This window comes from Miscanthus floridulus, chromosome 12 (genome assembly GCF_019320115.1).
Source record: "Miscanthus floridulus cultivar M001 chromosome 12, ASM1932011v1, whole genome shotgun sequence".
Taxonomy (NCBI): domain Eukaryota; kingdom Viridiplantae; phylum Streptophyta; class Magnoliopsida; order Poales; family Poaceae; genus Miscanthus; species Miscanthus floridulus.
The window spans coordinates 33059396-33085610 of NC_089591.1; the positions used below are offsets into that span (position 1 = coordinate 33059396).

Consider the following 26215-nt stretch of genomic DNA (forward strand, 5'->3'; position numbering starts at 1 on the left):
CCCGAGCATGTCAGTGGTCTGGGCGGTCCCCGAGCATTGTAAGAGTCTGATCCATCCTTAAGCGCAAAACAGGCATCGAAAACACAAATGACATTGATGTATTTATTCGGTGTATGTATTTATCTCCATTCTCTACCAAGTCCAGTCTGACACGCCTGGTCAAAAAAGCAGATGGGTATAGTACGTCATTCTGTCTTCTTACTCTTTTTTGGCAAACAGTCGCTTGGCACCTGTATGGAGGTGCGTCAGTGTGGGCCCTCTTACACTATCAACGAAGAGGCGCGTACACTGGCAAATGAAGGTGCGCGTTTATTGGCGTAGATCTCGAGGTTGTGTGAACGACCGTCTATGGCGCGTGCGCACGTCTCCCAATAATCTCGGGTGGACGAAACAACGGAGCTCTTTGTTATATATATGTAGATCTGGTAAGTTAGTCACTCCGTTCCCCATTGTCATTCGCCACCGCAACCTTCTTCCTCTTCTTGCCAAACCCTATTCCTCCAAAAATCATCGCCAAACCCCCTCGCCACCACATCCACCCCCTTAGTAAGGACAGGCTAATGGCGAAGAGAGACGCCCAGAAGAAAGGCGGAGTCATGGCGAAGGAGTGGTGGAGGTCATGGAGCAATGAGCAGACCATCGAAGACCTCGTCGCCATGGGAGTGCTCCACAACAAGGCACTCGTGGGAAGGCGTGCACCGGAAGGAGAAAGCTTCCCCGATCCACAACTAGGTGAGATTGTGGTTTTCGAAGACTTCTTCAAACAGGGTTTTGGGATTCCAGTGCACCCTTTCCTTTAGGGTCTCTGCTTGTATTACGAGATTGGGATTTGCAATTTGCATCCCAACTCGATTCTTCTTGTCTCCACCTTCATCCATCTCTACGAGGCTTATGGTGGCTTCCAGCCCCATTTCGACCTCTTTCGCCACCTATTCTGACTTCGGAAGAAAGGGAGCGGTGGCTCGAAGATAGCCGGAGGCGTCTACCTGAATCTACACGATGGCATGAAAGCCCAATACTTGCACTACCCCTGGAACACCTCACTGGACGAGTGGTACAAGAAGTGGTTCTACATCCATGAAGAGCCGAACACCATCACCCTATGCGATGTGGGGCTGATTCTGGAGAAGAAGAATATCTAGATAGAGAAGCCCGAGAACCTGGAGCAGATCGCCGAACTGCTCAGGATGATCCCGTGGGGAAAGCTAGATGGCCCAAGTGTGGTCGGGAACTTCATCAGCCGAAGGATCCAGCCCTGCCAGAAGAGGGTTCATCCAGGCTTTGAGTACTAGGGGAGCGCAGATCCAACAAGGACCAGGAAAGAGGCGCTCGACAAGATGGGAATCAAGGCCAGGATTGGGGAGCTATTCAACATGGCCGATCCCAATTATGTCCGACTGAATGACATCGAGCATGCCTTCAAGCTGGCCCGACCTCCCCCAAAGGTAAATGATGCTTCCTTTTAACTATAGAGTCATGTTGTAACAAGAAATTAACTGTTGTCCCCGTTTTGTGTCTCAGTGTAATGGTCGTGACCGGGCAGCAGTGTTCGTGTCGCCTCCCCCAGTGTGGATTGGCCGCAAGCTGCCAGCCCAGCCGCCCAGACCAGCGCCAGGACCGACGACGTCCACTGGGCAGCACTCGAGACTGTGGAGGATGCATCGACCAGAGCCGCTGGCAAGCGTCCGGCTACCAACAAATGATGCCAAGCCATCTTCCCCCTGTCGGACGACGAAGCAGAGGATGCGGACATCTTCCGGCTCGTCCCTCGAAAGAGGAGAAGACAAATGGGGTCGACAGAGCAGGGTGGCTCCTCTGTGCCAGCAGTGATCGCATCACCGACCACTGCAACATAGAGGACAAGCGAGGAAAACATCGAGCATCAAACCCCGACGCCTGTACCGAAGGTGGAAAGAGTCCCGGTGGAACCTGCCGAGCACGCGGAGTAGGGACGGTCGAGGAGACGCTCCTTCGCCACATCATTCCGCGCTTCGAAGCTGTAAGTATCTATATCTTGGATGTAAGCTTGTAATTTGCATTGGATACTATTATCTTCTGAACTTGTCTCTAATATATTAGGTTAGTGTCCACCGAGAACCCCGACCAGCTAGCCGGGTGCAGCACAACTTCGCCAGCAATGGCGGGACAAACTGCCCAGTAGCCAGCCGTGGAGGAGCTTGTAGGAGGAACTCCGCCGGGACCTCAGCAAGCGGATGACCAGGCGTCAGTCCCCGAGCGACTGGTCGAGAAGACAGCCAAGCAGAGTACAAGTGCTCCGAGCACAGACCCTGCTGAGGCAGATACCTTGGCGCTAAGGGAACCAGATCTAGCTGAGGAGCAGCAGCCAAAAGTGGCACAGAGCACTCTTGCTAACGCAACGGCTCGTGAAAAAGCCATGGTGGTCGCGAAGACTGTAGACTCCAGACCAGCGCCACCCCCTGAACAAGAGGCTGAAGAGGACGAAGTAGTAGAGATCCTGGGCCACCCCCAAGATAAGCGACAACATGTATATGTGTCGCGCTGGCGAAATGACGAATGGGTTATGCATAAAGAAATCCCAGAGGTCGAAGAGACCCTTAGAGTCGAATGGGTAGCCAAGCGTCTGGTGATAGAAGTCCAGGTATGTTTGGCTTGACCACTTGACCCTGTTATGTAGTCGATCTGTCTGACTTAGCTTATTTATGTGTAGGACTTGATGAAGACCGCGAAGTACCGAAAGAGGTGCTTCGACCAGATTGAGGGGATCACGGCCAATAATAAAGAACTGGTGGCCAAGGTGGAACACTTGCGCCGCCAACTTGAAACCACCAACCAGAAGAGGGCAGAGCTGGAGGCACAGAACCAGAACCTGATCGGCCAGCTTAATAACAAAGAGCGGGAAAGAATAAGTAAGTTGTCACTTTATCACAGCAAGTGTGTAACATGTATCGTTGTGTTGTTGGTAGTGACAGCTGTAATGCAGGCTTAGAAGCTGAAGTAACCCGCCTCCAAGAGGGGAATAGCTGCGTGACCGCAGAGTGTGGTCGTCTGAAGGAAGACAACGAGAAACTGGCACACAGCCAGTCTCAACTCCAGGACCACACCACCAAAATGAAGGAGGAACTGAAAAGTAAGTATTCCAGATCACCTTTCTCATTATGTTGCCCACCTTGTCTTGTCGTGTCATTACATTTGATGTCTTGTACTGTGTTCAGTTTTGAAAGTCAATGCCAAGAGGCACCTAGAGGCTGTGATCAAAGAGCGCGACGACTGGAAAGCACGATGCCTCAAGGCCACCGAGGAGCGGGACACATGGAAGAACCGGTGCCAAGAAGTGGCAACCAGCATTGTACCCGTCCTCGACCTTATTGACCTGGTGCTCACAGAGGAAGAGCCAAGGACGCCCCAGCTCGGACTGGTCGAGAGATGCAGACAAGCGTGGGGATGGTTCCAAGAGTTCGTGAAGGAGGCAGCTGAGTACACGGGTGCCCATGTACTAAGCATGGTGCATGCCCACTACCCCCTAATCGATCGCAAGCGCCTAGAGGCTGGGTACCCAAAGGAGGTAGACCCAGACAAGGCGGAGGAGCTTCGAACAGCCCAGCTAGACTTGTCGGCAAAGATAATTGGCGACATTAACCTATGTGGAGGTGGGACAGCACCTGTACAGGGGACGCCATCGACAAGTCAGCTAGAAACGTCGTCAGTCGCAAGCCAACCAACGAAGCTTGCGGTCTCGACCAGCCAGGCACCGACGAGGCCATCCCCTTCAGCTTGACTAGCACAAGAGTCCCCGAGACTCGAGTAGGATATCAGAAGTGGCGAGCGGTAAGTGCCACGCACCCCGACCAGCCAATGTAATAGGCTTAGAGCTATAGAAGGAGGACATAGTTGTGTTATTGTAAACTTGAGCCTCTTCAGGCAAGCTTGTAATAACGTAACTGTATATCATTATAAGCTTGTTTGCTTTGTATAAAATGTATTTAAGCTTGAAACTTTTGCTTGGTGTAACTAAGTGAGAACATGTTAACATTCTATTTAGTTGTACCATTTTGCTCGACACATCATCCCGAAAAGTTTGTGCGGCCTTAGTTTACCGTGTGGTCAGAGTGTGAGGTATGGTGACCTATGCACACGTAGACGCGGACAAGTCAAACCAAGGGGGGCCTGCCGATCACCCATAATGTAGAGAGCGGATCCCATGCACGCGTTGGGAAGAACCCGAGACAGGTCCTGCTCCAAAAACCGTAGAAGGAGTGGTGGTCGGCTTTTACTGGCTAAGTTAGAATAACCATAAAATTCGAAGTGACACATTAGAGTGGTCGAAGAAATCATAATTGCTTTATTGAAGTAAATCGAAAGTACAAGAGGAGTACATATCTCAATAGTTAAGCATAGAAATGTCTAAGCTTGTCGATGTGCCACGAGTTTGGTACGTCCATACCGTCCAGGTGAGCTAACCTGTAAGACGTTGGTTGTGTGACTTCCTTGATCATGAAGGGTCCCTCCCATGGGGTTGCGAGTTTGTGGACACCAGCCTGGTTCGTCTTCCACTTTAGGACTAAGTCCCCGACCATGAAGAAATGCTCTTTAACGTTCTTGTTGTAGTACCTACGCAAAACAGCAAGGTATTTGGCCGTGCGTACACAAGAATCGAGCCTTTTCTCTTCGGCAATGTTCACTTCTAGCTCTCGTACTTCATTGACCTTGCCTTCATCGAAGTTCTCTACTCGTGCTGATTGGAAAGCTATATCTGGTGGGAGGACTGCCGCAACGCCGTAAACCATATAGTATGGTGAGACACCGGTGTTATGACTGGGCTGCGTTCTAAGGCCCAGACCACAGCTGGTAACTCTTTGAGCCATCTTCCAGGAGCTTTATTATTTTCTCTGTACATCCTCTTCTTCAATGCATCCAAGATCATGCCATTTGCCCGCTCGACTTGTCCATTAGCTCTAGGGTGCGCCACCGAGACGTATTTTACTACTATGCTCCTTTCATCGCAGAAGTCCCAAAAAGCGTTCCCGGTGAACTGAGTACCCAGATCGGTGAGGATGCTGTTGGGTATGCCAAAATGGTGGATGACCTGGTCGAGGAATGTGACAGCCTTATCTGAGGATGCCTGTACCAGAGGCATGTATTCTATCCACTTAGAAAATTTGTCAATTAGCACGAAGACGCATGTAAATTTCCCAGGAGCCAGTTTGAAAGGCCCGATCATATCTAGTTCCCAGCATGCGAAGGGCCAAGAGGCTGGAATCATCTGTATCTCATGTGCTGGTACGTGGATTCTCTTGGCGAAGAACTGACAACCCTCATAGTGGCGGACTAGCTTCTCTGCGTCGGCTACTGCTGACGGCCAATAGAACCCTGCTCGGAAAGCCTTACCGACCAGTGTTCTTGAGGCCGCGTGGTTGCCGCAGGAGCCAGAGTGGATTTGGTCCAGGAGATGTTCGCCTTCCTCCTGGGTTATACACTTCATCAAGATTTCCTCCTTTGCGTTTTTACGCCATAACTTACCATCGACAAGCAGATACTGCTTACTGCGATGCATCAGACGCTCATTTTCTATCCAATCAGTATAACCGCTACCATCTGTTAAGTATTTGATGAAAGGTGTTCTCCAGTCTGGCTCATGAGTGGTCGGAGGCGGCTCGGTTGTGCTCGGCGCCGAAACCGCAACCACCAATTGCTGGTCTGGAGCTTTGTCAACCATGGAATCTTCCTCTTCGATGGAAGGCGTGAGCAGGTCTTGGATGAATACGCCATGTGGGATTTTGGCTCGGGATGATCCTAACTTTGACAGCGCATCCACTGCTTGGTTCTTGTCCTAGACCACGTGTATGTACTTGATGCCATAGAACCTGCCTTCCAGCTTTCTTATCAATTTGCAATATGCATCCATCTTTTCGCTGGTCGTGTCCCAGTCCTTGTTGAGTTGGTTGATGACCAGAGACGAGTCTCCATAGACATAGAGACGTTTAATGCCAAGCTCAATCGCAATGCATAAACCATGCAGGCATGCTTCATATTCGGCGGCGTTATTAGATGCTAGGAAATAAATCCTAAGGACGTACCAGAGCTGCTCCTTGGATGGTGATACGAAAAGAACCCCTGCTCCTGCACCGTCAATGTTGAGAGAGCCGTCAAAGTACATCGTCCAATATTCGTCGGATCCCGGAGAGGCAGGCGTGCTTAAGTCTGTCCACTCGACGATGAAATCGACGAGTGCCTGAGACTTGATTGTAGTACGGCTTGCAAATTCCAAGGAGAAGGGGCATAGCTCCATTGCCCATTTGACAATGCGCCCGTTCGCATCCTTATTGCGAATGATGTCCCCCAAAGGGTACTCAGTCATGACCACCACACGATATCCGTCGAAGTAATGTCTCAACTTTCGAGATGTTATCAGTATGGCGTAGAGCAATTTCTGAATCTGTGGGTACCTGGTCTTGGATTCATTGAGTACCTCACTGATGAAATAAATTGGCCGCTATACCTTATAGGCGTGGCCCGGCTCGTCACGCTCGACCACCATGGTAGTGGAGACCACCCGATTGGTTGCTGCAATGTAAAGTAAGAGAGTTTCGTCTTCTCTGGGAGCAGTGAGGACCGAAGGTGATGTAAGGTATTGTTTTAGCTGCGTGAAGGCAGCATCTGCTTCCTCCGACCACTCAAACTTCTCGGATGCTTTGAGCAGTTTGAAAAATGGTAGCCCTTTTTCTCCTAATCTTGATATGAAACGGCTGAGAGCAGCCATGCATCCAGTAAGCTTGTGGACATCCTTCACCTTTTTGGGGGGCTTCATGTCTAAGACAGCTTTGACTTTCTCTGGATTAGGGCGTATGCTGTCGTAACTTACGATGTTGCCTAGCAATATACCAGAAGGAACACCAAAGATGCACTTCTTTGGGTTTAACTTCCATTGAAATGTATTGAGGGCCGCAAAGGTATGTTTTAGGTTGTCAACAAGGGTATGTGCTTCCTTGGTTTTGACAACTACATCATCCACATAGGCCTCTACAAGGTCGTCTTTTATCTCGTCTGCGAGGCAGGCCTAAATGGCGCGTTGGTATGTAGCCCCGGCGTTCTTGAGCCCGAACGACATAGTCGTGTAGCAGTAGACGCCGAAAGGCGTGATGAAAGACGTCTTGATCTGATTGTCCTTTTTGAGAGCGATCTGGTGATAACCAGAGTAGCAATCGAGAAAGGAAAGGAGCTCGCAACCGGCGGTTGAATCTACAACCTCGTCTATGCGAGGTAAGCCGAAGGGGTCCTTAGGGTAGTGTTTGTTGAGATCAGTGTAATCAACGCACATTCTCCATTCATTATTCTTTTTGCGTATAAGAACCGGGTTGGCTAACCACTCCGGATGATACACTTCTTTGATAAATCCAGCTGCCAAAAACCGTGTCACTTCTACCCTAATCGCCTCCTTTTTGTCGCGAGCGAACCGTCGTAGCTTCTGCTTGATAGGTTTGGCCTTGCTGTTGACATTCAAGGAGTGCTCGATCAAGTTCCGAGGTACACCGGGCATGTCGGCAGGTTTCCATGCGAACACATCCATGTTGCTCCTCAAGAACCTGACGAGCGCATCTTCCTATTTGGGATCCAGGTTGGCCCCAATAAGGGCCATTTTGCTGGAGTCACCGTCGACCAGCTGGATCACCTTGTGCTCCTTTGACTTGATGTTCTTGCGTGGAGTCTCGAGGTCTGGGATCTCCAGGTGGTCGGCTGAGGTCTTCTTAGCGTCGAGCACGGTCTCGGCCATGCGAATAGAGAGGTCGTGGGCCTCTGCTATTTTGAAGCTGTTGTCTTCGCAGGTGTAAGCGGCGTACACGTTACCTTGGAGGGTTAGGACTCCTTTCTCGGTAGGCATCTTGAGCACCAGATACCTGTAATGAGGTATGGCCATGAACTTGGTGAGCGACGGTCGACCAAGAATAGTATGGTAGGTGCCGTCGAAGTCAGCAACCACAAAGTTGACGTAGTCGGTGCGGAAGTGGTCCGGGGTCCCAAACAGCACAGGTAGCATGATCTGCCCGAGAGGTGTAGAGCTCTGACCGGGGAGAACACCCCAGAACTATGCCTCGTATGGCTTAAGATCCGCCTGAGCTATCTTCAGGGTGGGCAGACTGTTCTTGAACAGTATATCGATGGAGCTGCCGCTGTCGATTAGTACTCTATCGAACTAGACCTTGTTGATACAAGGATCGAGGACCAGGGGAAAACGTCCTGGCTCTGGTATGGTGGCCCATTGGTCCTTCCTGCTGAAAGAGATTTCGCGGTGAGACCACGGAGGGAGCCGTGGATTGGCGAGAAGGTTGTCGGTGTTTGCCACGTTCAAGCAAGCGCGGGTGAGTAGCTTGCGTTCTTGTTTGGTCTTGATGGACACCTTGCCGCTGATGATGGTGTGCACACGATCAGTTGGCTTGACATATTTATGACGAGGGTCTACATCATCATCGTTGTTATCCTCGTTGCGCTGTTCCCCTGCGTCGTTAGGCTTGGCGGACGTATCCGGAGCCTGTTGACGCGTGTAGATAGTCTTGAGGACGCGGCAATTCTCCATGGTATGGTTTGACTTAGGATGGAGCTGGCAGGGCCCCTTCAATGCTTTGGCATAGTCATCTTCGTAGTTATGATGTCCGCCCCCCTTTTTAACGGTATTGACCTCGCCGTCGTCTTCCCGAGCACGCTTGCTCCTGTAATCGTCACGGCGGTTACGCCGCTGATTACGTTGGTCACGGTGATCGTGGGAGTCGTTGCGCTGGTTACGGCGGTCAAAATTGTCGTTCCAATCGTGACTGCCGCGGTAATCGTCGTGGTGTGGGGGTGGTCAGAACGTGGAACCCTTGCTGCTTCTTCAACAATTATCTTTTTAGCGTCGTCGGCATCCGTGTATTTCTTAGCGGTGGCCAAGAGCGCTGTGACTGATTTAGGTCTCTTGCGGAGGAGCTTGTCCCTTAGGGCATCATGGAAGCGGAGGCCAGTGACGAAAGCCTCGATTGCCTCGTTGTCGGAGATCGATGGGACCTTGATGCGCATCTCCGAGAAGCGCCAGACGTACTCGCGTAGTGGCTCATCCTTTCGATCTTGAATCCATTGCAGATCATATTTGTTGCCTGGCTGTTCACAAGTAGCAATGAAGTTGTCGATGAAGGCTTGCTTGAGCTCCTGCCAAGAGTCAAAGTAGTTCGCAGGCAAGCTGACCAGCCATTGGTGGCCTGCATGGCCAATAGCGACTGGGAAATAGTTAGACATGACGTGTTCATCCGCCATGGCTGATCTGCACGCGGTCTCATAGAGCATGACCCATAATTCGGGGTTTTCCTTGCCATCGTACTTTTGAAGTTTTTCGAGTTTGAAATTTTTGGGCCATATGACTTGGCGAAGGTGTGGAGTAAACTGCTTCAAACCCGGCGGGCCGTGGGCAGTGTCATATTCCATATGGTGATAGCTTTCATGGGATGCACGATCGTTGGCTCTCTGGTTGATGCGAGCGCACAGATCACGTCCACCTAGGTAATGGCCGAGATCGTTATTGCCATCGCGGCGATCTCGATTGCCATCTGGATTAGCCCTACGACCGTGGTTATCACGATGATTGTCACGGTTATATCGGCAGTTGTCATCTCGAACGTCGTGGCGGTTATCCTCCCGGCGGCGGTTGTCGTCCCGACCACCATCATGACCACCGTTTCCGCCTTGACGGTTGTCCGATGGGTCGTTGTTGCGCGAGCCACGTTGGTTGAGTGGCTGTGAGCGACTTGAGTATTGGCGGCTGTGGCTTGATTCGACTGAAACGGATGGAGCCCGGGCTTGATTCACCATCTCTATGGTCTGAGCCATAGCGGCCGTCAGATAAGCTTGTATGTCATCGTGAACTGTCTGGGTCTCAGGAGTGTTGGGTAGCCGCTGCATTGTCGCCATGGCAATGGCTACATTGCCACTTGGAGTCTTGAAGACTTGTTTGTCCCCCACCCTGTCGAAAGCATTGTTGAGGTCTCGTGGCTGGACCCTTATGCGTTGTGCCTCCTGGTCTGCTTTAGCTTTGATTTGTCGGCGATTAAACCGGTCAATATTGCGTGCTTCGTGTGCAGTCCTTTCTTGTTCTGTTTCACCAACTGCTGGTGGCTCGTCATTGCTGACAACATGGATCAAATCCCCTCATCTTGGCGGGAAAGACGGAAATTGGGGGAAACCCGGGGCATGGTCTGGGAGATCCAGATCGTATTTGACGCCTTCATCTTCGTGATGCTGAAGCTCGGTGTGGACAGATGCATTAGATGCGATGCCAGACGAGGAGCTGGAGTCGCCCTCTCGGACTGTGTGGATGGATCCTTCTTGATAATCTTCAATCCGGACCATGTTGACGAAGTTGTGTGGGTTCGGTCGAGGTTGGTGTATAGGACACAGATCCAAGCAGTGTTGTAAGTTATACGCGTAGCTAGAGGCAGCGTTTCGTAGGCCGTAGGGCTAGGCCTGGTGTTTCTCCGTCGAGGCTTCGTACTCGGAGAGTCGAAGACCCATCGCGAAGACTGGCCAGCGACGAGCGGAGCGCCCCTCAGGAGTAGATATGACCACGAGATCTGTACCAAGTCGTGTAGGATGACTGGCCCGAGCTGGTCGGGTAGATCTGTTGTGGGAAGTGGTTACCTGCTCATTAGGTTGACTTTGAATCGTACTTACCAGAGCTAGGGTTTTAGCGAGTTTGATGCCGACCCGATCGATGGAATCGAGCAGGTCGGTGTTGTCGATCTGCTTCCCTTTGTAGCAGGGAAGCGGATGACGGGTTGTCGGCACGGCTGAAGACGATGTAGGCGTGGTCGGAGCCAGATGTACCGTGGTCGGAGCCAGATCCATCGTGGTCGGAGCCAGATCCATCGTGGTCGGAGCCATATCCATCATGGTCGGAGCCGTAGCCGATGTAGGGGAAGTAGTGGTTGGCGCAGACTGAATCCACGCCTTCTCCGTGGTCATGGCGATGAAGTCATCGGAGCCGGTGGTCCATGTGATCTGGCCAACAGTGAACGTGAAGCCACTCGGCGTAGCCATGGAGCCGGAGGAGATGACCATCTTGTTTGCTTGGAGAGCAGTATGCACACCCCCTACCTGGTGCGCCACTGTCGACGAAATATGGTCAGCAGTCTACCTAGGGGTATGCCCAAGGTAGTAGATTGTCGGCAGACAGATGCGCAAGCCACAAACAAGACGGTGACGCAAGACAGACACGAGGTTTTATCCAGGTTCAGCCGCCAAGAAGGCGTAATACCTACGTCCTGCGTCTGATTTGTATTGCTGTATGTCAATGAGAGATGTTTTTCAGAGGGATCCCCTGCCCGCCTTATATAGTCCGAGGGGCAGGGTTACAGATCTAGAAACTAATCCTAATCAGTAACAATTGCCATATGTGGCCGGATAAGGATTCCTATTCTAACCGACCCGGATCCTGCTTGATCGCCAAATCCGCCTTGACTCCTTGCGTGGGACTCCAACCAGGTTGGCTGGGCCACACGTCGTCTTTCAGATGGACCGGACCCATTGATCCGGGCCGGCCCAAGCTTAGCCATAAGGGTATAGGGGTTAATACCCCCATAGCAGGACCATTGACAAGCTCATCACCAAACTCCTGACAGATCTCACTCATTGCCTCCAAAGCTCCATCTGACTCAATACTCCAACCTTGCCACTATGGATTGTCTGTATGGACTGGAATGGTCACCCGCACATCATACCACGGCTGCCCCTCAGTTGCCACTTCCCTCCAGAAGTAGCGGGGTGGCTCAGCGTACCCAACTGAGTTTAGCACCGTCCACAACAAGGTAGGAGTGCCAAACATAGCCAGGAACATGTCACTGCGAGGCGGGGCTCCTGGTGCTACCATCTGTATCATAGTGTGCAACTCTTGTGAGAGGATATCATACGTGAGAAGAAATTTACTGAATGGGGGTAAGCAATTATAAGTGAGGGAGGAATGCAAAAATGTAAATGCATGAGTGAACATGATGCATGCACGTTCCATACGTCCTCACGAATCTTAGGAATAATTTAAAATTCTAACGACATACGTGGTAGCATACATATGTTCTCTTAATATACATAACTAATCGGGCTACATGTTTCGCTGTTAGTGTACCTACACAAGAATTTCATTTTAACCCAACTCAACAATTATATATGCTAAAATGTAAATCTGGGCTCTAGGTTGCAACTAAATACTTCCATATATATACCCATATATATACTTCCGTATCAAAGCTACCCGAAAGTAAATATGTGCCATACATACATATAAATATGCATCTATAGCCGTATATATATATATATATATATATATATATATATATATATATATATATATATATATATATATATATATATACCGCAGTACCAAAGCTACCTCTCTCCTTAGACCGCGCGCTCACCCTTGCGGTCTTGCCACTCTTACCTTGGGCGTAGAAACAATTGATCCATATTACCACTCAAGTGAATGGCATCCATACAATAGCACGCTGTATGGACAACAAAAGTAAAACCCCCATGTTAGTACTTATTTATCCACCTAATAGTCCTTAACTGGGCATAAAGGATATGACCATTGACACACTCTAAATTTAAAATTCAGATTTTAACACACCTATATATATAGCTATAAGTTATCAAACTGATTTTATAAAACAAAACCTTTATTTTAAATACCCATATGATAAGTTTAGTGTTGAACCTTGCTCCGATACCAACTGTAACAGAACCGTCCAATTTATAAGAGCACAAGTACAATAGCAATCACCGAAGCGATCAAACTATCATACTTGAGCCCATATAAATCCGGTAGTCTGATGAAATCACGAAGGATCTCAAATCAACCAACATACAAACCAAGATCGTACATGATTAAACATAACAAGTCACATGTTACATCATAGTTCACAATTAGTTCACAAGTATCTCACATACATCGGAGTTCACATAGTTATTACAAACCAAGTTCAAATAGCAGAAGCAAAATAGTTTGACATCAACATCACACTTAGTTCAAATACATATTAGTACCACGGTCATTTCTAGCAAAAGCAGAACAGAGAGGATATCTTAGGAGTACCATGCCCTATAGTTTTGTCCTCATCCACGGTAGGATGAAGGCAGTTCTTACAGTAACCATGATACATCATATCATCTGCACCAAGAGGGAATAAACCTTGAGTATGAGAATATACTCAGCTAGACTTATCTGTCGTAAACCAGAAATAAATATGACACCAAGGAGTATGCAAGGCTTTATCGGTGGAGTTAGCTTGACAATATTTTGCACAAAACTTTAAGTAACATAACTTGGAGATTTAATATCTTTAGCATCAAATTGAATACCTATTCAATTAAGCATCTCTAGATTAGCACATGTACTAGAGTAATCACTTGATTAAGCTAACAAGCATTAGTAACCATATCCGGTGTATTAATTTGAGCATCATCATAACCATCAAGTTCCATCAATTAATGCTACGTTACCGCTACTCAGTCAAGTTCTCACTACCCGAGAGAGATGGCATCTCGAATTGATTCCAACCAGCTAGGGAGTTATTCCTAACACAAACCCATACTTTCCCCGTCGGGGTCGCGTCGGGTCACCTTTGGTACAATTCAGGTACAATCGTGGGTCCGAGCAGCGCCGCACCCTTAGGGATACTACCAGTCTGCTAGGAAGTTCAGGCTCGACCTACCCTTGGACTCATGCCACAGGCTCCCCACATATCCTTACTTCCTCTAGTGTGCGCACTTTCACTTACCGCGTTCTAGCCTGAGTTGAGCTACTCGGCTTCGTGGTCAGAACGACTTATCCGACCAACTAAGTGCTAGGCATGCGTTAAACATGACATGAGGACATACAGTGAATCAGTCCTTAACCAACATAGATGGGGATAAATAGGCACCAAGACCTTCATGCCTTATTGCTTCTCTATCACAATCCCGTCCGGTCTCCTTTTTATTCATCAACACATGGTTATTTCCACGATAGCAATTATAGCCAACCGTGACCAGATATCTACCTATATCTCGTAGGTGACAGAAAATCACCCAACTTCTACTAGACTAAGCATGGCTAAGCATATATTCGATCCTAGACCAACATAGGATTCATGATATATTTGTCTAGACAAGGAAAGTATATGCAGCAAGTGGTTCTAATCAACCCTTAGTACTTAATGCATCAGCATAAAAAGGACTCAAGTTGATATTTAGAAAACATAGGAGGCTTAGAATGCTCTGGGGCTTGCCTTTTAGAAATGAGGAAGGTTGGTGGTCAGGATACTCAAGAAGATCTTCCATGTTGACTCCTCCTTCCGCCTGAACCTCCTGCTCCTGGGCTGCCTGCTGCTCCTCCTGACGCTCGGGTTCGAACTCGAGTAGTGTCACTCCTTCCGGGGAACCTATTGCATGCATATGCACAAATGAGTATCATGAATGCATAAGAGATGTGATGACATGATAAATTATATACGCATGAGCATAGTCATCCGTAAGATGTATGATAAGTTTAACATTCATTGACCAAGTAGATGTATAACTTTCTTCTAGTTGATCTTTACTGAGTAGGTGCATATCTCTTCTATAGTATAAGAAACATACACTCACCAAGTTCTAGTAACCTAAGGTAAAGTTGTTCATCATCAGTAAGAGGCTTAGAACCTGCAGCTAACAACTAATCTCAATTAGTCTAAGCATCTACACAAGCATCACATAAGATAAACAATTATAATTTGACTTAGTCATTTCCTTGACTGTAAACAACAGCTGCTTATTTTGGCCATATCTGGAGTTCTACACAACCAAATACTATGATCTTAGACTTTCTGGAAAGCTTATAAAACTGCCTACAACTTTCTTATAGTCATCTCAATATGATTCAATGGCTATCAAGGTCAAACAAAGAAATTTCCCAGATCTGTCCAGAAATTCCAGAGAATAAGCATTTCTGGAGACCAACTTCCAACAGCTATAACTCTCAAACCATTTAGCCTATTGCCATGAAAATTTGACACAAGCAAGATAAGTAAGTTATCTACAACTTTGTTATTGACAAGATTCACAGCAAACATCATTTTACTCATGCAATTTACTTAACAACAGAAACTTTCTAAAACAGTCACTAAAATTGAATTATAGATCAATTAATATTTCACTGCATACAAGCAATCAAATTTGGGCACAACCAATGATACCAACAGTTTATAGACATCATATACACTTTAGAAAACATAATGGTCAAGCCCAAATAAATTATTTAAATGCCTTTATTAATTTATTTGGACACTAAGGTGAAATAAGGAACATATATCAAAAGTGCACATTAAATTCTGAGAAAATTATGGTAGCCTACATATGACCCAAAAGTCTACTTACAAATTTCATGCCATTTGGATAAGTATAGCCATCTCTACAAAAATAACAAGTTGCATAGGCTTATTTTAGCAAAAAATAGTTTAGCCTAGTGAAAAGTGTCAAACAACATATTTCATATTTTTCTTACTTTCATCCTAGCACAATAGCACCGTGTAAAAATTTGCATGATCATTAGTTATGTATTTTTACCCTATTTAATATCACCAGAAATTAGCAATTAATTAAGATTAAATAACCGAGAACTTCTCCTTTTCTATTGTCACCAAACACAATGTTTCTGCATTGATCATGACTAGGTTGAAATGATGTGAACATGTCCTTCTCTCCGGTCATATGATTGGTGCAACCACTATCCACCACCCAACTTGTTCCATCGGAGGAATATTCCTACAAAGCCAAATCAAGCTTTTATTTTAGGTACCCAAACGGATTTGGGTCCTAGGGGGTTAGTCACATAAAACTTGGGCACCCAAACACTCCTCATAATCTCCTTACTCTTTTGGGCACCAACATACTTGACTACAATCTTGCCACCCTTGCCCCAACAACACATATAGTCACTAGCATAGCACCATGGAAGTGGTACTTGTGGCTTGGGGGGCTCGGATTGCTTCGTCTTGATTATCTTGTTACTTGTAGGTTGAATCTTTGGAATGTAGACTTTGTTGTTGGCCTTGCATATAAGCTCATCAAGAGCAACACCCTTGTTGAACTTCACACAAGACACCCCATTGATCATGTTCCTTCTATTGGCCTTTCCATCATACCTATTGTAGCCAATGCCTTCCTTGATTTATGGATGCCTTAATGACATGGATATAGTCTTGTTGGATTGCTCTTGACACTTGCACCCATTCTTCAATATCATCTTCAACCTATGAATCTCCTTGTCTTTCTTCTCTAGCTCAACAAGGTTAGTTGCATATGCATTTACATCAACTTTATAACATCTTTTACAACCATTACTAGTGGAAATATTAGTCTTCAGTTGCCTTAGGAGAAGTTGAAGTGCTAGCCCAAAGAGTACTATAGTTTAGCTCAAGATTTTGGTATTTTTATTCCAAGCTTATGAGGCTTTCTTGTGCTATACTCTTCTCAATCTTGAGGCTAACTACTAGATCATTAATCGAGGAATGTTCCTTAGTCAATTTCCCAATTGAGTCATTGGCTAAAGACAATTCAATGGTTAACTTTTCAACCTTCATCTTTTCCTCGGTGATAGATGCTTTAAGTGCAAGGTTCTTGTCTCTCTCTTGAATGATTATATTTCCTTATATCTCCAAGCATCTATCCCTCTTCTCTAATTTCTTCATTTGCGTTTTTTATTTTAGTGTAGGTCTTTTTACCAAATTTCTTTATCATGGTTGCTTCAATTTCTTCTATGTTCTCATCATAACTATCATACTCATCATTAGAGGGTACCCCTTAGCCATGAGGCAAGTTGGAGTGTAGTAGTCATTATCGATGAGGTTGGAGAAGAGCCTTGGTGATGAGGATAAGTTGGGGAAGAGTTTTGGTGGTGAAGTCAAGTCCAGAAAGATCATGGTCGGTGACGAAGAGTGGTGGATGGCGATGTTTGTGGCTCCCTTATTCTTCTTCTCATCATCACTTGAGTCACTATCATTTGACTCCCACTCTTCACGAAGATGAGCTTCACCTGTCTTCTTGCCTTTGTTCTTCTTGTCTTCATCCTTGTCGTGCTTGTGCTTCTTCTTCTCATTAGGACAATCAGCTATGAAGTGACCGGTTTGGCCACAACCATAGCAAAATGTCTTCTTGTTCCTTCTCTTCCCATCACCGTAAGTCTACCAGTTGCTCTTCTTCTTTATAAACTTTCTAAAATTTCTAATGATGAGTGCAACTTCTTCATCGGACTCTTCTTCTTCACTTGAGGAATTGTCCTTCACTTTCTTCTTCCTCCCTTGACTAGAAGATTTACCTTCATGAGCTTGAGTTGCCTTTAGGGCTGCATTCATGTTGTATCCCATTGCATTAGGATTTTGATTGTGAGCATTGATTGCATCTTTGTCTAGACACTCATGATGCTTGAGCTTTGAAAGAACTTCTTGGGATGTCATCTCATCATAACTAGGCCTTCCCATGATTATGGACGCTAGCATGTTGTTCTTGGCTCTATAGGTTCTCAACAACTTTCTAGCAACCTTGTTATCATCCCATTTGGTGCTTCCAAGAGCTCTTATGCAGTTGACCAATGCCAAAAGCCTATCAAACATGGATTGTGCTGTTTTATTTTGCAAGAACACAAATCTTTCCAATTCACCATAAAGTAACTCAATGTTGCATTTTCTCACACTCTTATCTCCTTCAAATGACATTTTCAAAGTATTCCAAATTTGCTTTGCACTTTCCATTCCATTTACCTTTCGAAACTCATCTGGACTTAGGCTTGACACAAGCAATGCTACGGCTTGTGCATTTTGATAGAGATTGTGCACTTGTTCTTTAGTTATCTCTCTATCTTCATCGGTAGGAATCATCACACCAATACCCACAACTTCCCAAAGTCTTGCAGCAATGAGATGCATCTTCATCTTGTAGGACCAATCAATGTATCTTGTTCCATCAAAGTGATGTGGCTTGCCAATGTTGACGGAAGGAGTATGTAGAGGTGAACCTTTGATGAGTTGTCCATAGTCGAAGTTCATGTTTGAATATATTCCCTTTTCATGAGCATGCTCACCGGCTCTAATATCATTAGCGGCATCTTTGTTTGCTTCATTCTTGACACTTGTTGCATCATTCTTACCACTTATTGCATCATTAACCTTCTTGCTCAATTCTTCCTTCATCTTGCTCATCTCATCTTGCATATTTTTCATATCATCTTGGAAGAACTTGACTTGAGTAGTCATCAACTCTTCAGCTATCTTCTTGGCCATCTTGGTGGCATCGGCTTGCATCTTGTTAGTCTCTGACATTGTTTCTTCTCACGCGGTGAAGCGCTAAAAGAAGACCTTGCTCTAATACCAATTGAAAGGATCTAAACAATGCCTAGAGGGGGGTGAATAGGCACATCTAATTTTTTTTTGCGTAATCTCAAAGTCAAATGTCAGTGATAGTCGAAAGTCCCAACAGTTTGGGCCAGAACTTCCGACAACCAGAAGTTCCGACACAAACAGCCAGGAGTTCCGGCACCTACGAGAATAGAACTATAAGTGCTAAAATGAACTTTGAGTGAAAGATATCTTACAACCCCACTCCCTAGTGGTAAGATAAAGTGTTGGGGTTGCTCCTTTGACACCGGAAGGTCACCACTCCATAGATCGAGTCCAAACCCTAAGAGGAGTTAAGGAGGAAGACAAACCAACAAGAAAAAATATGATAGCACAAATCACAACAACAACAAACACGCGGGACACAAGAATTTATCCCGAGGTTCGATAACCCCACAAAAGAGCTCCTACGTCCTCGTTGTTGAGGAGGTCACAAAGGTCAAAGTCTCTTCCACCTCCTTGCCTCTCTCAAAGCAACCACAAAGGTCGCTCAAGCTTTCCACTAAGAAATCAAGGGTAGTACAAACTTCCCAAGGCTCTTCCACAAGATGGAAGCTCTTGGGCGACACCTAGCCGGCTAGGGTTCCAATAACCCAAGAGTAATAGACACAAATCCAACCGGCTTGGTAAAGAAATCAAGTGCTCAAGCTTGTCAAAGTGATTCTCTCACTCAATCCACTCTCTTTTCACTCAAAACCCTAGGGGGATCGAAGATTGGAGCAAAGAGGAGAGGAATGAGGAGCCTTGAATGCTTGGGAGCTGTTTTGGATGAAGGTTGGTGAGCAATGAATAAGTCATATTAGTTAGCAGAGAGGAGAGAGCTATTTATACTCAAAGGCAAATCCAACCGTTTAGATCTGAGTTGGAAGTTCCGACATAGATCGTCGAAACTTCCAACTCAACGCAAAAACATTGTTCACACAGATAGTCCACTGGGCTTGCTCGCATATCGTCGGAACTCCCACCGATCGTCAAGACTTCCGGCTTCCGTCGGGACTTCCGATAGACATGGTAAGCCAGACGACTATGCCCCAAAGCGTCAAGACTTCCGGTGGGAGCCAGGACTTCCGCCACCTGGAACTCCTGACTCTCGTCGGGACTTCCGACGGGCGAAGATGCACAGGCGGCTAAATCATGAAATGTCGATACTTCCGGAGGGAGCCAAAACTTCCGGCACCCGGAACTCCCGACTCCTATCGGGACTTCTGACGAGCGAAGATGCGCAGGCGGTCTATGACTAAGTCAACAAGCGCCGAGACTTCTGAAACCAAACGTCAGGACTTCCGACTACCAAATCCACAAACTATGTCCAAGTGTTCATGAGGTGATTTTGTGTCTCTCTTTTGATTTTACTTTTATGCTTGAGCACTCTATCTTCTTCAGACCATCTAAACTTGCATCCCTCTTTATAGTATGACATACCTAAATCCAAAACTAAATAAAAAAGGCTTTGGAGAGCGCTTTGGGTTCGTCCGCTTTTTGCACTTGAAGAATTGAGGGATACCATTTCATCTTAGATCATCTCTTTTAAAGCTTTCGAGGGACTAAAGCTGCAATATATCTCATTAAGATCTTATTAGTCCCTAATTTGGATATCATCAATACACCAAAACCCACATAGGGGGCAAATGCACTTTCAGGACATCAACGGCTAGTATTTATGAGATGTACTATTTTTTAGTTTCCATAACATATGGTAACATTCTATAAAATAGATATAAAATCTGTCGAAAATGATGTAGCTACTACCATGCAGGATTTGAAACAAATTAATTAGAGTGAGCCAGTAAGGTTAGAAATGCCGAGCTTAATTAAACTCAGGTAACATTCTATAAAATAGATATAAAATCTGTCGTTGGCCATTATTGTCTTCCTCACCAAGAAGTCTTCAGTGCCTCCGTGGTTTGCCACTTTTTGAGACCTAAGATGGTGTGAACTATGTGGTTTCATCTTGTGGTCTTGTCAGTTGTGGCTTTATTTATTATTGCTATGTGAGATAGGTCAGAGTTATATGGTTCTTGTCATGTTTTGTTTGGCGTGTTTATTATTTTTTAGGATATGGTTCTCATGGATTCCGATCGTTATCGATGTATTTTCCGATCGACTACAATTGTTTTAGAAATTACGGGAATATCGGTCCGTATTCATTTAAGACAATATCGTATCGATTTCGTTTTTGAGAAAAACATGTGAAAATGAAAGTGATTTGGCCTCCTATCGATCGTTTCCAATTGTTTTCATCCCTAGCTGGAACATAGGGAATTCAGTCTTGTTTGAGATATGAACAATGTCTCGTATTTGACACAATAACTGAAGTAGAACAGCAAGCACAATTCAGGACACATTATGCATATGTTTGATGAACCACTGAGAATATGGAAAGAGGATGATCAGAGTGAACGCATTCCATGAGAAATTAGTCATATGTTTAATTTAAGATATTTTTATAAATATGTTATCGACAACTATGTCCAAACAATGCTTGTAACTGGAATTGTCTATATAATACTATTATTCAGTTTTAGTGAAATTTTTCAGCTTTCTATAATTTTTGAGTCGATTACGCTAATTTCGATTGTCCCGTGCTTCCGGACAACGCTGGACCATATTTTTTTTTTTGCAACGGTTGTGCTTGTCGTATATAAGAAAATTTTAGCCCATGAATTACCAACGCATAAGATGCGCTACAAGTATGAAGTATGGGCCATACTTGTAGGGCATCTTATAAAATTTCAGCTGGCGTTTTGCCGGTGGCTGCGGCTGCTTTTTTCCACTGTTTAAATTGTACCCTCTATCACAAGTCCAAAGAAGTGGCGGTGGGTGCGGCTGCCAATAATGGCCAACGATGCTGTCAAATAAATGCTTTGGTATAGACCCTTCCAATATTTTTATTCATAATGGCCCTATTCGGCTGATAGAATTTTAGTTGAAACTGGCTGAAAAACACTGTTCTGGCTGAATTGTTGTAAGAGAAAAACACTATTCTAGCTGAAAAAAGAAGCCGAACAAGTTGAATATGGAGTAAGCCGAACGGGACCATTGGGTGGTTCTTTTGTAGTGCCGGCACAACATATATACAATCCGTTTGTTTTATATATTAGTTATGGCTTAAACGCATCAAAGAAAAGATATGGTTGAATTTCACATCCAAAATTGAAATAAATTTAAATTGTTCATGTATCATGAAGACGGATCTAGCTAGATACGTAACTTTGCACACTTCTTGATGAGAGTATCGTTTTTTGAACAGTACAACACACCTTTAAAACAAAATTAATCATGGTATTATTTTTTCCTCCAGCAACGCACATACATGATTTTAGTAAAAATATAAAGAGTGAGTTTCATTTTAGATAAAAGATACAATAAGCAAAGCACAATTACAATATAAAAGAGAGTTTTTATTTTAGATAAAATGTACAATAAGCAAAGCAGTGTCAGAGGCGACCGCAGTCGTAGTTGGTGTGGCCGAGTGCCATGGTGCCCAGGAGAGCTAGGATGGCCAAGCAGAATAGCTTCGTGGCCAGCAACTTGGTTCGCAGCAGTGTCCCCATGGCGAAGGCCTCCAACGACAACCTCGCCACCCTCAGCCTCCTCTCCCTAACGTACTCCCCAATCGCCGTCGCCGCACCGACGATCATCGTCTTGTCGCACGGCTCATCAGCACGACCGCCACTCCTGGCGGTGGATCGCGCCAGCGACCGGGCAAGCACGAGGGCATCCTCCAGCGCCGACGAGCCTCCCTGGCCGATGTACGACCCCATGGTGTGCATGGCGTCACCGGCAACCGTCACGGTGCCTTTCCGAAAGCCGGCGAACGCGACCTGCCACGGCGGCCGGTACCACACCTTGGCGACGACGTTCAGTGACTCGGGGTCGGAGTTCTGGATCATCTGGAGGATCTCGGCGGGGCACTGCAAGCCTTGCAGCTCCTGTAGCACGAAATGCCTCGTGGCACGCACGTCGTTGGTGACACCTGCATCTGCATGCAACAGGGTGGCATGCACTTAGGATGTGTTTGGTTAGTTGGATTTGTAAGGATGGGATTCGACCATCCATGTACCACTGGCGTTTGGTTGGATGAATCACTAGGACCAGTAAAGTCATGGATAAGGAATATATCCTCAGATGCTGAATTTCCTGATTTGTAAAAAATCTCACGAACCAGGTTATCCATGTCTTCTAATCTTTGTTATTAGTAAATAAATTAAGGATGATTAGTATGTTATATTATTACTTAGTAATTATGATGGTAGGATTAGTTTTGATAAGTGCTAATATATTGATTAGTGCATGTTTCATGTGCTAATTAGGTTATTAGTTGTGCTAATTAACACATTTATTTTAAATTAGTGATTTCCATGGCAAAATTAGTATTAGTGTATATTTATTAGTGTCTAATTAGTTATTTTTAAATAATATATATAATTAGACAACTATTCTAATCCCATTCACTTTCATCCATCCAACCAAATAGAAAAATAACTCGTTCTATCCATCCAACCAAACATACATCATGGATATTCTTATCCCAATATCTATAGATCCTCATATCCCATCCACTTCGTACTCGAACCAAACCCACCCTTAGTGATGGCATGGCCAAGGAAGAGCTGTGTGAAGATGCGTGGCTAGTAGTACATACCTGCAGAAGGGATGTGACAGGCTACGAAGAAACTGACTAGAGTGTCAGTGATGGGCGAGCGCCCAACGAACCAGCGTTTATTGACCCTTAGGCGCAGGAAATGGTCTCCGAAGGGATGCCCGTGCGGATACCTTGTGAATCCACGCAGAAACGTGTGAGGGGTTGATCTTGCCGCAGACATGCCTATATACTTTGCCACCACTGAGTTGGAGCCATCACAACCAATCAACACCTGCAAGGTTGTTAATTAAGGGATGAAAATGGGTCATGTATTCATGTCTGTCTGTAGGAGTTATTAAGATAATAAGGTCGATCGATGATGCCTTGGCCCTGATGACCCTGCCACCCGGTGTAGCAAGGACCGCGCCGGGATCTGATGGATGAATCGCTGCAATGTGGCAACCCAAACGGATTGCTCCTGCGGGAATGTTTTTGGCCAGCGTCACGATCAGGTCCTTCCTCTTTAACCATCGGAGCTCCTTTCTAGCCAAAGGCGCAAGTGACAGAGAGATCAAAATTAATGACAGTCGTCATTCCGGCCATATAGGATTGTATCTTACAAGGACTCTTTGTGACAGTTTGTTACTACCTGACGGTTGTCAGGGTGCTCTTCTTTTCCTCCTGCCACACGTCGTGAAACCTGGAAATAAGTGGCAGTCACAAAGCAAGCTAAAACACTGATTCTAGCTGATCGGCAAATCGCCAAATCCTGACTAGTCATGCACGCTAGCGTTCTGCCAGTGGGCATGAAGCAGCCGGAGTTCGTCGATTGTAAAACAATTTCTTTTCGCAAAAAAAAAAAAAATACTGATTCTGAATCTGATGGCATTTGGTACATAATAAGGGCATTCTTTTCTTCCGGGACATCTCATTCCTATTTTTTTATTTAGGAAAATCTCATTCCTACTTTACCTACCCGTCCGAGTGCACTTTTCAGTCTAACGAAAGTTCTCAGAGTCTAATTAGGGGATGTTTGAATCCATGACTAAACTTTAGTCCCTGTCACATGGATGTTTAGAAGCCAATTAGAAAGACTAAACATGAGTTAATTATAAAACTAATTGCATAAGTTATGGCTAATTCACGAGACGAATCTATTAAACCTAATTAATCCATGTGACGGTAGAGGCGAACCTAGGCCCTTGCCCCCCCCCCCCCCTTGTTTGCAAGTTATGTCACAGCATATAGTACTACTCTCATCCAATTGCTATGTAAAAAGGTACTCTATCAAGCTCTGAAGCTATGCTTGAAAAGTAGGGAACCTAGACTATAGGGAACAAATAAGAAATGATAGAAGAGCCTAATACTGCATCATATTACTACCTACTACAATTGTCATTAAACTTTTTTAGCCCCTCCTTGTTTTCAGTTCACGCTCCGCCACTGTCCATGATAAGCACATGTTTCATGAATATGAAGTATTTCCGATGGGAATCATCAGGATGAAGGCAATGGTAAATGCTGGCTGCGAGTTCGAAGATTTGGCATTCTATACTAGTATTCAGAATAGATTAATTTCTGAGCATAGAGGAAAATTTGCAAGGCTAGAAACTTACGCGGTGACGAGGTTAGCAGTCTCCCGGAGCTCTGCAGCAATCCCTAGTTGCTCCAGAACATGCCATCCATTGACATGGACACCGATGGAGCCGCCATCTGCTCTCAAAGTCTCCGACTTCTCCAACACAAGGCTCGCAATCCCTTTCCTGGATGCAAATCAGTAGCAGATTGCTTTGTTGTTGGAATGGCAGAGACTAGATGTAATTGCACCCACGATATTGATACAAACTGAAAAATGCTTACTCTAATACTAAAGAGGAAGAATAAATGGGGAGTTTGAGATAAAGGCGCTGAAATACTGCCATGTCGATACGAGGAAACGAAAGCAGCCATGGATGTTACCGGTGGAGCGCAAGAGCGGTGGCGAGGCCGCAGATGCCACCACCTACGATGACGATGTCATGGGACTCCTCCATGTATGTCTCCTTGATTATATTAGAGTGAGTTGCTGCTGGTGGCCGGATGAGAAAAGGGATGCCGCATTCATGCTCATACATCTTCAAACTTTCCTTATATACTGTTAAAGAGATAGGCTCCAGCAAAACCAACCACCACGGCACCACGGGTGTGTGCCCCTGGCCAACTCAAAAGTCAACAGAAATGGGCATCTAGGATAACCCCATACTTCTAGTATCAGTATCGCGATATGTTGTTGCTGGACACTGAAAATAGAGTTATTTGCTGATGGACACTTTTGTTGTTGTCAATTTTGCTGCTAGACACTTGGTAAAAAAAAATATTGATTTCCAGCTTAGAAGGAGAGAACAGCTGGGAAATATCATTTTTGCCCCTTATTCCCCTCCCTTTCTTTTCATTCTCACCGGTGCTGCCGCCATGGCCGTGAGCTCAGAGATCGGAGGTCGCTGGTGCCACCGCCTTGCGCTTCCTGGGTTTGCCTCCGGCCCCGCTCCCCAGCGCACTGGGTCCCCTGAGACCGGGACCCACCGGTTCACCGCCACCGCCGCCGCGGTCACACGTGCGCCCGCCCACGTGGGTGTCGTGCTCCTCTCGCACCGCTCTACTCGCCCTCCCTTGGAACAGCGCATAGGTGGCCGATCGAGCCGGACGCAACTGGCTGCCATGCGCACTAGCGCGGGCTACCGCCGCCTAGGTTGTGCCCCTTGGCGGGTGCTCATGGGCCTAGGCACGCCCTAGTGCAGCCTTCTTGACGCAGGCGAGCTTCTGTCGACTGGGATTTCGCTGGAGCCCGGCATCCTACCGTAACAGAAGAAAAAAGGGAGATGAATAAGAAAGAGACAGGGGCAAAAACGTCATTTGGCAGTTATTCTCTCACCCCTAAGCCAAAAATAAATATTTTAATGCGTTCAATCATCTTTAACAAATTTGACAACAACAAAAAGTATCCACCAGCAAAGGGAGGTCACTTTCAGTGTCTAGAGCAAATTTTGCCTTTTATTTATTTATTGTTCTACTAGAGTGAAAAATGTTGTGTTGATGTATTCAGATTTTTGGTATATTTATATAATTGTCGTATTGGCGTATCTTTGTTTTTGAAAAATGCGGTATCACCATATCGCCATATCCGTATCGGCGTATCCTGTATCGGTGCAACCTAGATGGGCATATATGTGGACAAGCACAGGCACGGATCGTG

At 45.9% G+C, this 26215-nt stretch overlaps 1 protein-coding gene across 1 annotated transcript; it reads right to left on the reverse strand.

Moving 5' to 3' along the window:
* Positions 1-21835: 21835 nt before the first annotated feature.
* Positions 21836-25055, reverse strand: LOC136498551 (monooxygenase 1-like). Its single transcript, XM_066494456.1, has 6 exons — positions 24943-25055; positions 24600-24746; positions 23633-23683; positions 23367-23526; positions 23044-23275; positions 21836-22380 (listed from the first exon to the last, which is right to left on the reverse strand). The coding sequence occupies exons 1-6, from the start codon at positions 25014-25016 to the stop codon at positions 21836-21838; spliced, it is 1209 nt and encodes a 402-aa protein (XP_066350553.1). The 5' UTR covers positions 25017-25055.
* Positions 25056-26215: the final 1160 nt, after the last annotated feature.